The sequence below is a fragment of the Drosophila sechellia genome, unplaced genomic scaffold (genome assembly GCF_004382195.2).
Source record: "Drosophila sechellia strain sech25 unplaced genomic scaffold, ASM438219v1 U_298, whole genome shotgun sequence".
In the NCBI taxonomy this organism is placed as follows: Eukaryota; Metazoa; Arthropoda; class Insecta; order Diptera; family Drosophilidae; genus Drosophila; species Drosophila sechellia.
In genome coordinates this window covers 12,128-24,441 of record NW_022611243.1, presented here as the reverse complement: position 1 = coordinate 24,441, position 12,314 = coordinate 12,128, and the positions used below count along the sequence as shown (strand labels likewise).

At 44.3% G+C, this 12,314-nt stretch overlaps 2 protein-coding genes and 1 long non-coding RNA gene across 9 annotated transcripts; 2 read left to right on the top strand and 1 right to left on the bottom strand.

The window, feature by feature from the left end:
* Window positions 1–789: 789 nt before the first annotated feature.
* On the top strand, window positions 790–3,489 carry LOC6620671 (double-stranded RNA-specific editase 1). 4 transcript variants are annotated; one of them, XM_032727082.1, is made up of 4 exons: window positions 790–931; window positions 2,125–2,431; window positions 2,575–3,152; window positions 3,205–3,489. In XM_032727082.1, the coding sequence occupies exons 1-4, from the start codon at window positions 869–871 to the stop codon at window positions 3,400–3,402; spliced, it is 1,146 nt and encodes a 381-aa protein (XP_032582973.1). In that variant the 5' UTR covers window positions 790–868; the 3' UTR covers window positions 3,403–3,489. The 4 variants fall into 4 exon arrangements, with proteins under 4 accessions (XP_032582973.1, XP_032582972.1, XP_032582971.1 ...); XM_032727081.1 differs by having other exon boundaries at window positions 2,080–2,431; XM_032727083.1 differs by lacking the exon at window positions 790–931 and adding an exon at window positions 1,618–1,967 and having other exon boundaries at window positions 2,080–2,431.
* Window positions 3,490–5,706: 2,217 nt separating this feature from the next.
* Window positions 5,707–6,736, bottom strand: LOC116803159. Its single transcript, XR_004363429.1, has 3 exons — window positions 6,629–6,736; window positions 5,959–6,075; window positions 5,707–5,901 (listed from the first exon to the last, which is right to left on the bottom strand). It is a non-coding gene; the product is annotated as an uncharacterized LOC116803159 (long non-coding RNA).
* Window positions 6,737–7,635: 899 nt separating this feature from the next.
* LOC6620675 (double-stranded RNA-specific editase 1) lies at window positions 7,636–10,343 on the top strand. Of its 4 annotated transcripts, none has more exons than XM_032727085.1 (4): window positions 7,636–7,777; window positions 8,970–9,276; window positions 9,420–9,997; window positions 10,050–10,343. In XM_032727085.1, exons 1-4 carry the CDS (start codon window positions 7,715–7,717, stop codon window positions 10,245–10,247), a joined length of 1,146 nt encoding a protein of 381 aa, XP_032582976.1. In that variant the 5' UTR covers window positions 7,636–7,714; the 3' UTR covers window positions 10,248–10,343. The 4 variants fall into 4 exon arrangements, with proteins under 4 accessions (XP_032582976.1, XP_002044873.1, XP_032582975.1 ...); XM_002044837.2 differs by having other exon boundaries at window positions 8,925–9,276; XM_032727086.1 differs by lacking the exon at window positions 7,636–7,777 and adding an exon at window positions 8,476–8,812 and having other exon boundaries at window positions 8,925–9,276.
* The last annotated feature ends 1,971 nt before the right edge of the window (window positions 10,344–12,314 follow it).

The window sequence follows — 12,314 nt, the reverse complement described above, 5'->3', positions numbered from 1 at the left end:
AATAATAATATTTGTTTAATATATGAAAAATATTAAAACTGGGCGATTAATCCCAACCCAGATAGTTAATTCACTTAATTCGGTGTTCATTTTCATAAATCCGCAAACTTTCCTATTGCTGTGGTTGAGGAAACGCAAAACTCTTGTTAAAACAGTGTGAACACCTTTTCTGTTTTTCGTTGATTGGAACCTTATAGATTTTGCCCACGCTGCGGACTGCCAAATTGTGTTTGCAAGTCATGAAAACGATTTAATATGTTATTGCATTGCCATTTTCTAACTCGTCGTGTCTTAAAATGCACAGGTCTTCAGCTTAAATATTTTAAAAGTACTATACATTTGTGGTCAAAAAATAAACCACGATCATAACAAAAATTTTGTGCGTTAAATTAATAATTTTGTTGCGGTTATGGTTTGAGTTTTAGACTATTCTTTTACTATATTCAAATGTAAGTCAGTCACAAAATATTGAGGGAATTAACATGCACACGCTCTAAAAGCTATAAATTTCTCAAGAAATACAGAAATACTGTTGCAATTTTTAATTTTCGCATTAATTTTTAGACACTTCAAATAGGCATCTTCGTGTTATTTTTATATTATTGTTAATTATTTTAGAAAAAAATCAGTTGTCTGCGCTCATTTTCCGCCGTCTTTCTATCCCTTCACTTGGTTATATTACTATGGCCAGTGTGAAATGTCTCTAATATATTTAATACAAGAATCATTTTCAAAATATGTGAAACAAATATCGATATATTCTGATATATGCATTACATCCCTATTTAGGTTTTTCCCGTCAGCGCAGTAAGCTTATCTCTGTGATTTGAACAGTGAAAAATTAAATTACAAAAACGAAAAAATCAAGATGGAGGGAAAACTTCGTCCACTCACGGCAAACAACAAGCCATTTGTCTTTGGAGGCATTTACGTAAGAATCTGCATTTTTTCCAAGTGTGTGCAGGAGTGTGAGTTTAAACTTCCCTGTGAAGAGATGTGTCCCTAGTGAAAATAGATCACGAAAACAAAAACCATTGTTGGACTCATCCATATTTGATTTGTGAAATAACAAAGTTTTCGATTTTATTTCTATAATTTGCAGCGCACAAAGTGAAAGTGTGTGTATTCATTACAATTGTGAACTCATTTGCAATAGCCACTAAAAGCGGGTTAATCGAAAGTGCAGAGTCTGCACTGCAGATCGTTGTCCGAATTCCACCAGCATCCACAATGCACCCTCCAGCCCACCCCCAGCTTTCCCTCTTCCATTGCATTTGTATCCCACCCATTTGGTCATTGCACTCATTCCACTCCGTTCGTGCTTTCGATCAACCAGAGATGGCTAGCACTGCGATAGTTTCACGCTGGACTTGCGGTTATCGCTAACTTTTATGGCTACTGAAAATGGATTCACCCAAAATTGTAACTAAAATTATTAGTTTTGCGTCAGATAGCAATCCCCATTCACTCCACCGAAAGTGCCCGAAACGAGCCGGCGACCATGAGCTCAGCCGATGACCGAAGGATCCCCATAACTATACTATTCCAAGTCCAAAATGAATTCGTGTTTGATTTGTTTCTTACTAAAATAGAAAGAAAAATTTAACTTATTTTAGAATTGTGTAACTTATGGAGCACTAGTCATTAAAAATTACTCTATTTTTGCATATCGGAGAAAATTGTATTAGAATTAGAATTTGATTTTCTCGAACCTCGCTGCAACAGAATACATTAGCGAAAAATTAACTCACCATAAGACTGCATTTATTTGTTAATCGGACTTTGGTGTTTTTAACCCCTTAAAATGAATGAGGGAATTGTTACCCTACCCTAGATCCACAGTCGCTGGGCAGGTGGCTCCGCTGGTGCAGAGCTTCGTTTCGGGGCACTTGGGTCGCAGGAATGGCCATGGCTATTTCCTGAACTATGGTTTTAAGTTGACCAGCCGACCACCCTGACGCTTCCGGGTAACTTGACGACTTGATGGTTTCCGTTGGCCAGCGAGTCGCTTTTCTGTCGACCCACTGGACCAGCCCGTTGCCTTTGCTAACTAATCGGTTAACTCTTTCGCAAACGCAGAATCCCAATGCCACCGTCAAGCCTTTGATCCAAATGCCGTTGCAGGCCGCCAATGTCCAGGAGCAGCAGTCTCCTCCGGTGGCTTCATATCCGACACCGGCCACTCCGGTGGCTGTTCAGCAGCCATCGACTCCTGTCCCCGTTCAAGTGCCGAACTCGTCCGTCCAACAGCAAAATCCGGATGCGGACGCCATCGCCTCGAAGCTGGCCTTGCCAGTTATCATCAAGGAGGAGCCGATCTCTGTCGACGATGAACCGTCCGTCGACATTATAGAGGACAATACCAGTGCCAGCGGCATCGGGGGCAAGATCCCATTTAAAAAGATCTTCCAAAAGCGGAAGAAGTCGTCTGGTAAGCGTGGAATTCTTTGGTGAACAGTTTTCCCAGACTTTTATCGCACACACACACGAATCACTAGAGTTCTTATGAAAGGACAGACTGGAAATTACTTAACATTTTTACAATAACATATATGTCTTTTAACTCGATCGTAGAACGCACTCGGGACAAGAAGCTGCGACGGAATCGCCAGCTGCGCAAGTCCATGCTCCCCAAAAACGCTCTGATGGCCCTCAACGAGGTTAAGGGCGTGACCATCAGCGATTTCACCATCGACATCAATACCGACGGGGGATTCACGGCCGTTGTCACTGTGAACTCGACTCAGTACGTGGGCAAGGGTACCTCAAAGATGACAGCCAAGAACGCGGCCTGCGAGAAGGCTTGGCGCGATTTTATAATTGCGAAGATGACGCCTAAGCCTCCCCGTATTCACCAGGTGGAGATAGGTGCGGAGCCAATAGACACTAACGAGGATGAGGCCGATGCACCGGATGATGATCTGCCCATGTTGAATCTGGCTTCGTTTGCCATCTACAAGCTGTTCACGGAGTGGGAGCGCGAGGGCTATGTCGTACCCGAGATGCACCCTTCGGCCAATGCTGCCCAGCAGGCCGGAGGGGATGCCGGAACTCCAGTTCCCGCCGCGCCGAAGGAACCAAAGAAGCCGCCAGTGCGTACGGAGCTACCCTCTGGCTGGGAGACCATGCACCCGGCGACCATTCTTTGCATTGTAGGCCAGCCCACCTCACTATATTCACTGTCAGTAATCAATTCCCCTGCAGATGCGCCCGGGACTCAGCTACTCGGACTACGGGTCATCTGGCGACAATACCACCGGCATGCAGCATCTGGGAATCACGGTGGACAACCAGGAATTCCACGCCCACGGCAGATCCAAGAAGATCGCCCGTCTCAACGTGGCCGTGAAAGTGTGCAACTCTCTGTTCGGCACAAACTTCGCCTACGGCGACACCGCTTAAGACACCAACTCCAACCGCAGACTCCAACTGCCGACAGCAACACACCTCGCCAACACGCCTCTCTTAATTATAATGTATACAATTGTACCGTGGAGAGATTATGCTATCTTACGTGTAAGGGAAATAGGGTCGACAAGATTCGCCAACGTGTTCGGGTGGGCGCTAAGTCTGTCAGCATATCGGCTGCTGTGGAAGTTTATTTGGTCTCCCAGTGGGACAACTTTTAAGTCCTTTTCGATGACTCGGTTGCTCACATACCAGGGTAGCCCAGATGCATGTCGTGCCGCTCGCGATTGTATTACTCCAAGCCCATTGAGCTGAGTCCCGGAGGCACACTCCATACTTGGATTGCGTAGGTCAGTGTTGGACCTAATATGGCTTTTATTAAGGGAGCCTTAACTGCCATATGCCATATGAATGTAATGGATTTGTCCCATTTACCAGTCCATCGCTCGATTGCATGCAGCCATTCCTGAACTGCATTGGGCTGAATTGAAAGGATGAGTGCGACGCAAGCATGGCGGTGTCATCAGTGTAGGTGGCCAGGAGCAGCTGAGCAGGGGAGGCTTCATCGGTGTCGTTGCGGGAGTTGGCATGTCAGCAGTGTACAGGGTATACGGGAAGGGTCCAAGCACACTTCCCTGTGGAACCCCTGCATGAATGTGTTTCAGGCTTGACCGACAGTTTCGTACAGCAACATCGAAGGGCCGATCAGCGGAGGATCTTTCATTTATATAGCAGACCTTCATGCCACACCTTATCAAACGCTTGTTTCACGTCCAAAAATACGCCGACTGTTCAAAGCTAGTTCTTGTGGGATGTGTTACCTACCTCCGGCAGTTCCATCAAGCGGGTAAGCAAAATTCTCTCAAAAACTTTGGAGAAAGTTGGTAGCAGGATTATCGGGCGATATGAGTCGATCTGTGTTGGTGACTTTCCAGCTTTGGGGATCATTACAATGCGCGCACGTTTTCATTGCCTGGAAAAATTATCTAATCTTAGCATAGCATTAAATATTTTCCCAAGAGCAAGCACGTTATAGAAATTTCGCAGTTCGGTTGTCTATGCCATAGTAACCAGGGTTTTTTTTTGGCTACAAAACCTTTAGTTGCATCATTACTTCATGCGGTAAGGTATAGGGCGTGTCTGAGCGTCGGAGTATGAATATTGCTGGTAAATGCTAGGATCTCCTGTCGTGGTGTATTGTCTTCTGAGGCGTCTTTTGTGGCTAAGCAAGTCCCTAGCCTCCAAGCTTAAAATGGCAGGCCTTCTTATGGCCGTGAGACCAACTTGGTGTAGCCTGCCTTGCAGCTTCAATGATCGCCGATGTGAAGTAGTCGACGTACGCTTCCATCCTACTGCAAAGTGTCAATGGAAATGTTGAGTTCTACAGTAGCCTCGATGTGTTCTTTAAAGATCCGAATTCTCGCTTGTGGAGACAGCATTTTTTTAACACTTCGAAATGATTCGGCGTCTTCAATCAATGGCAGATGATGGTCAGATAACAGTTCTGTCAGCACTTTCACCCTGATTAGTTGCTGTCTAAAGCCATTGGAGATCCCAAAATCTATGGCACTTGGAGAGGCAGTTGCACGGTGGGGGTAGCATGTGGCTTCTCCAATTGTGTGTGATGAACTGCCCAGCAATGGCAACTGTTCATCTAAGTGTCGGAGGGCAGTATATTAAGGCAACATTAAAGTTTCCTCTGCTTGCAGTCAGCTGAATAGTTACTTCCTGGATATGATTTTGAGATAAAGTGGCGATGAGAGATATTTGATCTAGCAAGGATGTTGTCTGTCATCCGGATGGTTGGCAGTATGTAGGGTAAAGCCATAGACCAAAGACACTAGAATAACTAGAATATTTTTGTCCTTGCAATTTATATAACATGAGAGCGCTTATTTCTATGTTTATTTTGTTCGTTTTGTGTTTGGCTGCCGACTGTATACATGCGTATATGGTGTTCTATGCCAGAGCAATGTATTTTATTTTTAATTATTTCTTGGGTTGCAAGTCTGATAAGTTTCTTAAATCTAAAACTATTTTGTCTAATTTAATTATTTTCCAAGGAGATCATCCTTCCGTCCGTATAATAGCTGTAAAAAAACTTTAGTCGTGCTTAAATATATATTCTTGTAATGTATTAAAATCCCTACTTGCTTACCTCTGACTAGGATGTATTCCCTGTGAGGGGCCATTCAGGATGATAACTTTTTGGGATTTTCTGTATAGAATGGCCAAGGAAGGACGGGCATTACATGATCCTTCACCACAGTTGAGGATCGAGCAAAGCTCGTAGCACGCAATCATATCGATAATCGTCACAATGAAATAAGGCTGAGATTCCAGGACAAGAGCACCACCCACATAACCGACAAGGAGCAGGTGGACCTTTGCGCGTGCGTCTTGGAATATCTTCAAACAACCACACGAGCCTTACGCTATGTTCGTCGGATTTCAACGGTTGGCGAGCTCAGTTAGCTGTCGCTTTACATTTCCCTAAATATAGGTTTATAAGAACTATATTTTTAAGAAGATTTCCTGTTTTGTACTTACAATATTTTAGGTATGAAGGGCAATTAATCTTCTACGTCCTGTTTCGTTTTTGGTGGTGTTGGTTCATTTACAATGTTGTTCAATTCCTTCTCTTAGAGGCGTATTATTTGGGTGGACCTCAGATAAAACAAGAGAGAATGCTATAGTCGAGTTGCCCAACTATCAGATACCCGTTACTCAGCTAGTGTGAATGCGAACGCGAAATTTCATAGTTTTTCTAGGATAATGGAAGACTAATAACATTATGAAAATATATCGAAAAATGGTTCAAAAATAAGTTATTAGGCAAATCGATCTTGCAAATTTACAAGATTAATACAAATGTGAAAAAAAATCAACACATTTTTCAAAAGTGTGGGCGTGGTAGTTTTATGCGGTTTGTAAATAAACTTGCGCAACATCTATGTCTCTAAAATCTGTATGCTGAATCTCAACCTTCTAGCTTTTATATTTCCTGAGATCTCGACGTTCATACGGACAGACGGTCATGGCTTGATCGACTCGGCTATTGATCCTGATCAAGAATACATATAATTTATATAGTCGGCAACGCTTCCTTCTGCTTGTTATATACTTTTCAACAAATCTAGTATAGCTCTACGAGTAAAAGGTATAAAAATTGTATCATTTTGTTTCAGATATTACAATGTAAACATAAATCTATAGTTACCTTGTGGTTTTATTTGATCCGGGTTTGTCTTCATTGTCAATAGTTTTGTGACTTGAGCAGCGAAAAATTAAATTGGATTTTTTGTAAGTGGGTGTATATGAGTTCTCTGTAGTCATGATTACAAAACGAGTCGTGCTTTCCCATGGTCTTTTGTCCGTCTGCCCGATTGTATGAACTTGGGAACATCGCGAACCTTAAGTGCTAGTTGGGACTAAGCCTGTATGCAGCGCAGGTTGACTACTGCTTCAATTTTCGTAAAATAATAAAAACCGCGATCTGTCCATTTCCGTCCGTATAATTTTAGATCTGAGGAACTATAAAAAGTCAGGGCGTTGAGACTTATGCTCCATATTCTAGAGCAGTTTGTCCAAAACTGCCATGCCAACACTTTTCAAAAATGTTCCCATTTTTTTCAGAAAATTATTTGTCTTGGCACTTTCTATAGATGTGCAAAAAGAATGTCGAAAATTCTCCATCGAACTACCACTATCTGAGTTACAGGTATCTTACCTTACTTTGACGAATAATAATATTTGTTTAATATATGAAAAATATTAAAAACTGGCGATTAATCCCAACCCAGATAGTTAATTCACTTAATTCGGTGTTCATTTTCATAAATCCGCAAACTTTCCTATTGCTGTGGTTGAGGAAACGCAAAACTCTTGTTAAAACAGTGTGAACACCTTTTCTGTTTTTCGTTGATTGGAACCTTATAGATTTTGCCCACGCTGCGGACTGCCAAATTGTGTTTGCAAGTCATGAAAACGATTTAATATGTGATTGCATTGCCATTTTCTAACTCGTCGTGTTTTAAAATGCACAGTGTCTTCAGCTTAAATATTTTAAAAGTACTATACATTTGTGGTCAAAAAATAAACTTCACTTGGTTATATTACTATGGCCAGTGTGAAATGTCTCTAATATATTTAATACAAGAATCGATTTTCAAAATATGTGAAACAAATATCGATATATTCTGATATATGCATTACATCCCTATTTAGGTTTTTCCCGTCAGCGCAGTAAGCTTATCTCTGTGATTTGAACAGTGAAAAATTAAATTACAAAAACGAAAAAATCAAGATGGAGGGAAAACTTCGTCCACTCACGGCAAACAACAAGCCATTTGTCTTTGGAGGCATTTACGTAAGAATCTGCATTTTTTCCAAGTGTGTGCAGGAGTGTGAGTTTAAACTTCCCTGTGAAGAGATGTGTCCCTAGTGAAAATAGATCACGAAAACAAAAACCATTGTTGGACTCATCCATATTTGATTTGTGAAATAACAAAGTTTTCGATTTTATTTCTATAATTTGCAGCGCACAAAGTGAAAGTGTGTGTATTCATTACAATTGTGAACTCATTTGCAATAGCCACTAAAAGCGGGTTAATCGAAAGTGCAGAGTCTGCACTGCAGATCGTTGTCCGAATTCCACCAGCATCCACAATGCACCCTCCAGCCCACCCCCAGCTTTCCCTCTTCCATTGCATTTGTATCCCACCCATTTGGTCATTGCACTCATTCCACTCCGTTCGTGCTTTCGATCAACCAGAGATGGCTAGCACTGCGATAGTTTCACGCTGGACTTGCGGTTATCGCTAACTTTTATGGCTACTGAAAATGGATTCACCCAAAATTGTAACTAAAATTATTAGTTTTGGGTCAGATAGCAATCCCCATTCACTCCACCGAAAGTGCCCGAAACGAGCCGGCGACCATGAGCTCAGCCGATGACCGAAGGATCCCCATAACTATACTATTCCAAGTCCAAAATGAATTCGTGTTTGATTTGTTTCTTACTAAAATAGAAAGAAAAATTTAGCTTATTTTAGAATTGGGTAACTTATGTAGCACTAGTCATTAAAAATTACTCTATTTTTGCATATCGGAGAAAATTGTATTAGAATTAGAATTTGATTTTCTCGAACCTCGCTGCAACAGAATACATTAGCGAAAAATTAACTCACCATAAGACTGCATTTATTTGTTAATCGGACTTTGGTGTTTTAACCCCTTAAAATGAATGAGGGAATTGTTACCCTACCCTAGATCCACAGTCGCTGGGCAGGTGGCTCCGCTGGTGCAGAGCTTCGTTTCGGGGCACTTGGGTCGCAGGAATGGCCATGGCTATTTCCTGAACTATGGTTTTAAGTTGACCAGCCGACCACCCTGACGCTTCCGGGTAACTTGACGACTTGATGGTTTCCGTTGGCCAGCGAGTCGCTTTTCTGTCGACCCACTGGACCAGCCCGTTGCCTTTGCTAACTAATCGGTTAACTCTTTCGCAAACGCAGAATCCCAATGCCACCGTCAAGCCTTTGATCCAAATGCCGTTGCAGGCCGCCAATGTCCAGGAGCAGCAGTCTCCTCCGGTGGCTTCATATCCGACACCGGCCACTCCGGTGGCTGTTCAGCAGCCATCGACTCCTGTCCCCGTTCAAGTGCCGAACTCGTCCGTCCAACAGCAAAATCCGGATGCGGACGCCATCGCCTCGAAGCTGGCCTTGCCAGTTATCATCAAGGAGGAGCCGATCTCTGTCGACGATGAACCGTCCGTCGACATTATAGAGGACAATACCAGTGCCAGCGGCATCGGGGGCAAGATCCCATTTAAAAAGATCTTCCAAAAGCGGAAGAAGTCGTCTGGTAAGCGTGGAATTCTTTGGTGAACAGTTTTCCCAGACTTTTATCGCACACACACACGAATCACTAGAGTTCTTATGAAAGGACAGACTGGAAATTACTTAACATTTTTACAATAACATATATGTCTTTTAACTCGATCGTAGAACGCACTCGGGACAAGAAGCTGCGACGGAATCGCCAGCTGCGCAAGTCCATGCTCCCCAAAAACGCTCTGATGGCCCTCAACGAGGTTAAGGGCGTGACCATCAGCGATTTCACCATCGACATCAATACCGACGGGGGATTCACGGCCGTTGTCAATGTCAACTCGACTCAGTACGTGGGCAAGGGTACCTCAAAGATGACAGCCAAGAACGCGGCCTGCGAGAAGGCTTGGCGCGATTTTATAATTGCGAAGATGACGCCTAAGCCTCCCCGTATTCACCAGGTGGAGATAGGTGCGGAGCCAATAGACACTAACGAGGATGAGGCCGATGCACCGGATGATGATCTGCCCATGTTGAATCTGGCTTCGTTTGCCATCTACAAGCTGTTCACGGAGTGGGAGCGCGAGGGCTATGTCGTACCCGAGATGCACCCTTCAGCCAATGCTGCCCAGCAGGCCGGAGGGGATGCCGGAACTCCAGTTCCCGCCGCGCCGAAGGAACCAAAGAAGCCGCCAGTGCGTACGGAGCTACCCTCTGGCTGGGAGACCATGCACCCGGCGACCATTCTTTGCATTGTAGGCCAGCCCACCTAACTATATTCACTGTCAGTAATCAATTCCCCTGCAGATGCGCCCGGGACTCAGCTACTCGGACTACGGGTCATCTGGCGACAATACCACCGGCATGCAGCATCTGGGAATCACGGTGGACAACCAGGAATTCCACGCCCACGGCAGATCCAAGAAGATCGCCCGTCTCAACGTGGCCGTGAAAGTGTGCAACTCTCTGTTCGGCACAAACTTCGCCTACGGCGACACCGCTTAAGACACCAACTCCAACCGCAGACTCAAACTACCGACAGCAACACACCTCGCCAACACGCCTCTCTTAATTATAATGTATACAATTGTACCGTGGAGAGATTATGCTATCTTACGTGTAAGGGAAATAGGGTCGACAAGATTCGCCAACGTGTTGGGGTGGGCGCTAAGTCTGTCAGCATATCGGCTGCTGTGGAAGTTTATTTGGTCTCCCAGTGGGACAACTTTTAAGTCCTTTTCGATGACTCGGTTGCTCACATACCAGGGTAGCCCAGATGCATGTCGTGCCGCTCGCGATTGTATTACTCCAAGCCCATTGAGCTGAGTCCCGGAGGCACACTCCACACTTGGATTGCGTAGGTCAGTGTTGGACCTAATATGGCTTTTATTAAGGGAGTCTTAACTGCCATATGGAGGTTGCTTGAGTGGAAAAGCCTGTCCAGCTTTTCAGCTTCCATGAGGATTTGGCTCTAACTGCCGTGATATGGGTTTTCAACTCAGCGTCCATCAAGGTCAACTCCGAAGTAGCAGTGGGATGAGACGTGGTCAATGGTATTCCGTCAAAGAGAAGACCTAGGCATGTTTGAGGTCGCAGGGTAAATGTGACACAGTCCGACTTAGTGAATGTAATGGATTTGTTCCATTTACCAGTCCATCGCTCGATTGCAGCAGCCATTCCTGAACTGCATTGGGCTGAATTGAAAGGATGAGTGCGACGCAAGCATGACGGTGTCATCAGTGTAGGTGGCCAGGAGCAGCTGAGCAGGGGAGGCTTCATCGGTGTTGTTCACGGGAGTTGGCATGTCAGCAGTGTACAGGGTATACGGGAAGGGTCCAAGCACACTTTCCTGTGGAACCCCTGCATGAATGTGTTCCAGGCTTGACCGACAGTTTCGTACAGCAACATCGAAGGGCCGATCAGCGATGAAGGAGCTGAGGATGGCATAATAGGCTACTCGGAGGAGATCTTTCATTTTATATAGCAGACCTTCATGCCACACCTTATCAAACGCTTGTTTCACGTCCAAAAATTCGCCGACTGTTCAAAGCTAGTTCTTGTGGGATGTGTTACCTACCTCCGGCAGTTCCATCAAGCGGGTAAGCAAAATTCTCTCAAAAACTTTGGAGAAAGTTGGTAGCAGGATTATCGGGCGATATGAGTCGATCTGTGTTGGTGACTTTCCAGCTTTGGGGATCATTACAATGTGCGCACGTTTTCATTGCCTGGGAAAATTATCTAATCTTAGCATAGCATTAAATATTTTCCCAAGAGCAAGCACGTTATAGAAATTTCGCAGTTCGGTTGTCTATGCCATAGTAACCAGGGTTTTTTTTTGGCTACAAAACCTTTAGTTGCATCATTACTTCATGCGGTAAGGTATAGGTCGTGTCTGAGCGTCGGAGTATGAATATTGCTGGTAAATGCTAGGATCTCCTGTCGTGGTGTATTGTCTTCTGAGGCGTCTTTTGTGGCTAAGCAAGTCCCTAGCCTCCAAGCTTAAAATGGCAGGCCTTATGGCCGTGAGACCAACTTGGTGTAGCCTGCCTTGCAGCTTCAATGATCGCCGATGTGAAGTAGTCGACGTACGCTTCCATCCTACTGCAAAGTGTCAATGGAAATGTTGTGTTCTACAGTAGCCTCGATGTGTTCTTTAAAGATCCGAATTCTCGCTTGTGGAGACAGCATTTTTTTAACACTTCGAAATGATTGGGCGTCTTCAATCAATGGCAGATGATGGTCAGATAACAGTTCTGTCAGCACTTTCACCCTGATTAGTTGCTGTCTAAAGCCATTGGAGATCCCAAAATCTATGGCACTTGGAGAGGCAGTTGCACGGTGGGGGTAGCATGTGGCTTCTCCAATTGTGTGTGATGAACTGCCCAGCAATGGCAACTGTTCATCTAAGTGTCGGAGGGCAGTATATTAAGGCAACATTAAAGTTTCCTCTGCTTGCAGTCAGCTGAATAGTTACTTCCTGGATATGATTTTGAGATAAAGTGGCGATGAGCGATATTTGATCTAGCAAGGATGTTGTCTGTCATCCGGATGGTTGGCAGTATGTAGGGTAAA

Excerpts from the sequence above, each read along its gene's own strand:
- LOC6620671 (XM_032727080.1), top strand. The coding sequence starts at position 1,984 with ATGGTTTCCGTTGGCCAGCGAGTCGCTTTTCTGTCGACCCACTGGACC. Across the intron at positions 2,432-2,574 it reads AAAGCGGAAGAAGTCGTCTG|AACGCACTCGGGACAAGAAG; the intron begins GTAAGCGTGGAA and ends ACTCGATCGTAG. Across the intron at positions 3,153-3,204 it reads CGGCGACCATTCTTTGCATT|ATGCGCCCGGGACTCAGCTA; the intron begins GTAGGCCAGCCC and ends ATTCCCCTGCAG.
- LOC6620675 (XM_032727084.1), top strand. The coding sequence starts at position 8,829 with ATGGTTTCCGTTGGCCAGCGAGTCGCTTTTCTGTCGACCCACTGGACC. Across the intron at positions 9,277-9,419 it reads AAAGCGGAAGAAGTCGTCTG|AACGCACTCGGGACAAGAAG; the intron begins GTAAGCGTGGAA and ends ACTCGATCGTAG. Across the intron at positions 9,998-10,049 it reads CGGCGACCATTCTTTGCATT|ATGCGCCCGGGACTCAGCTA; the intron begins GTAGGCCAGCCC and ends ATTCCCCTGCAG.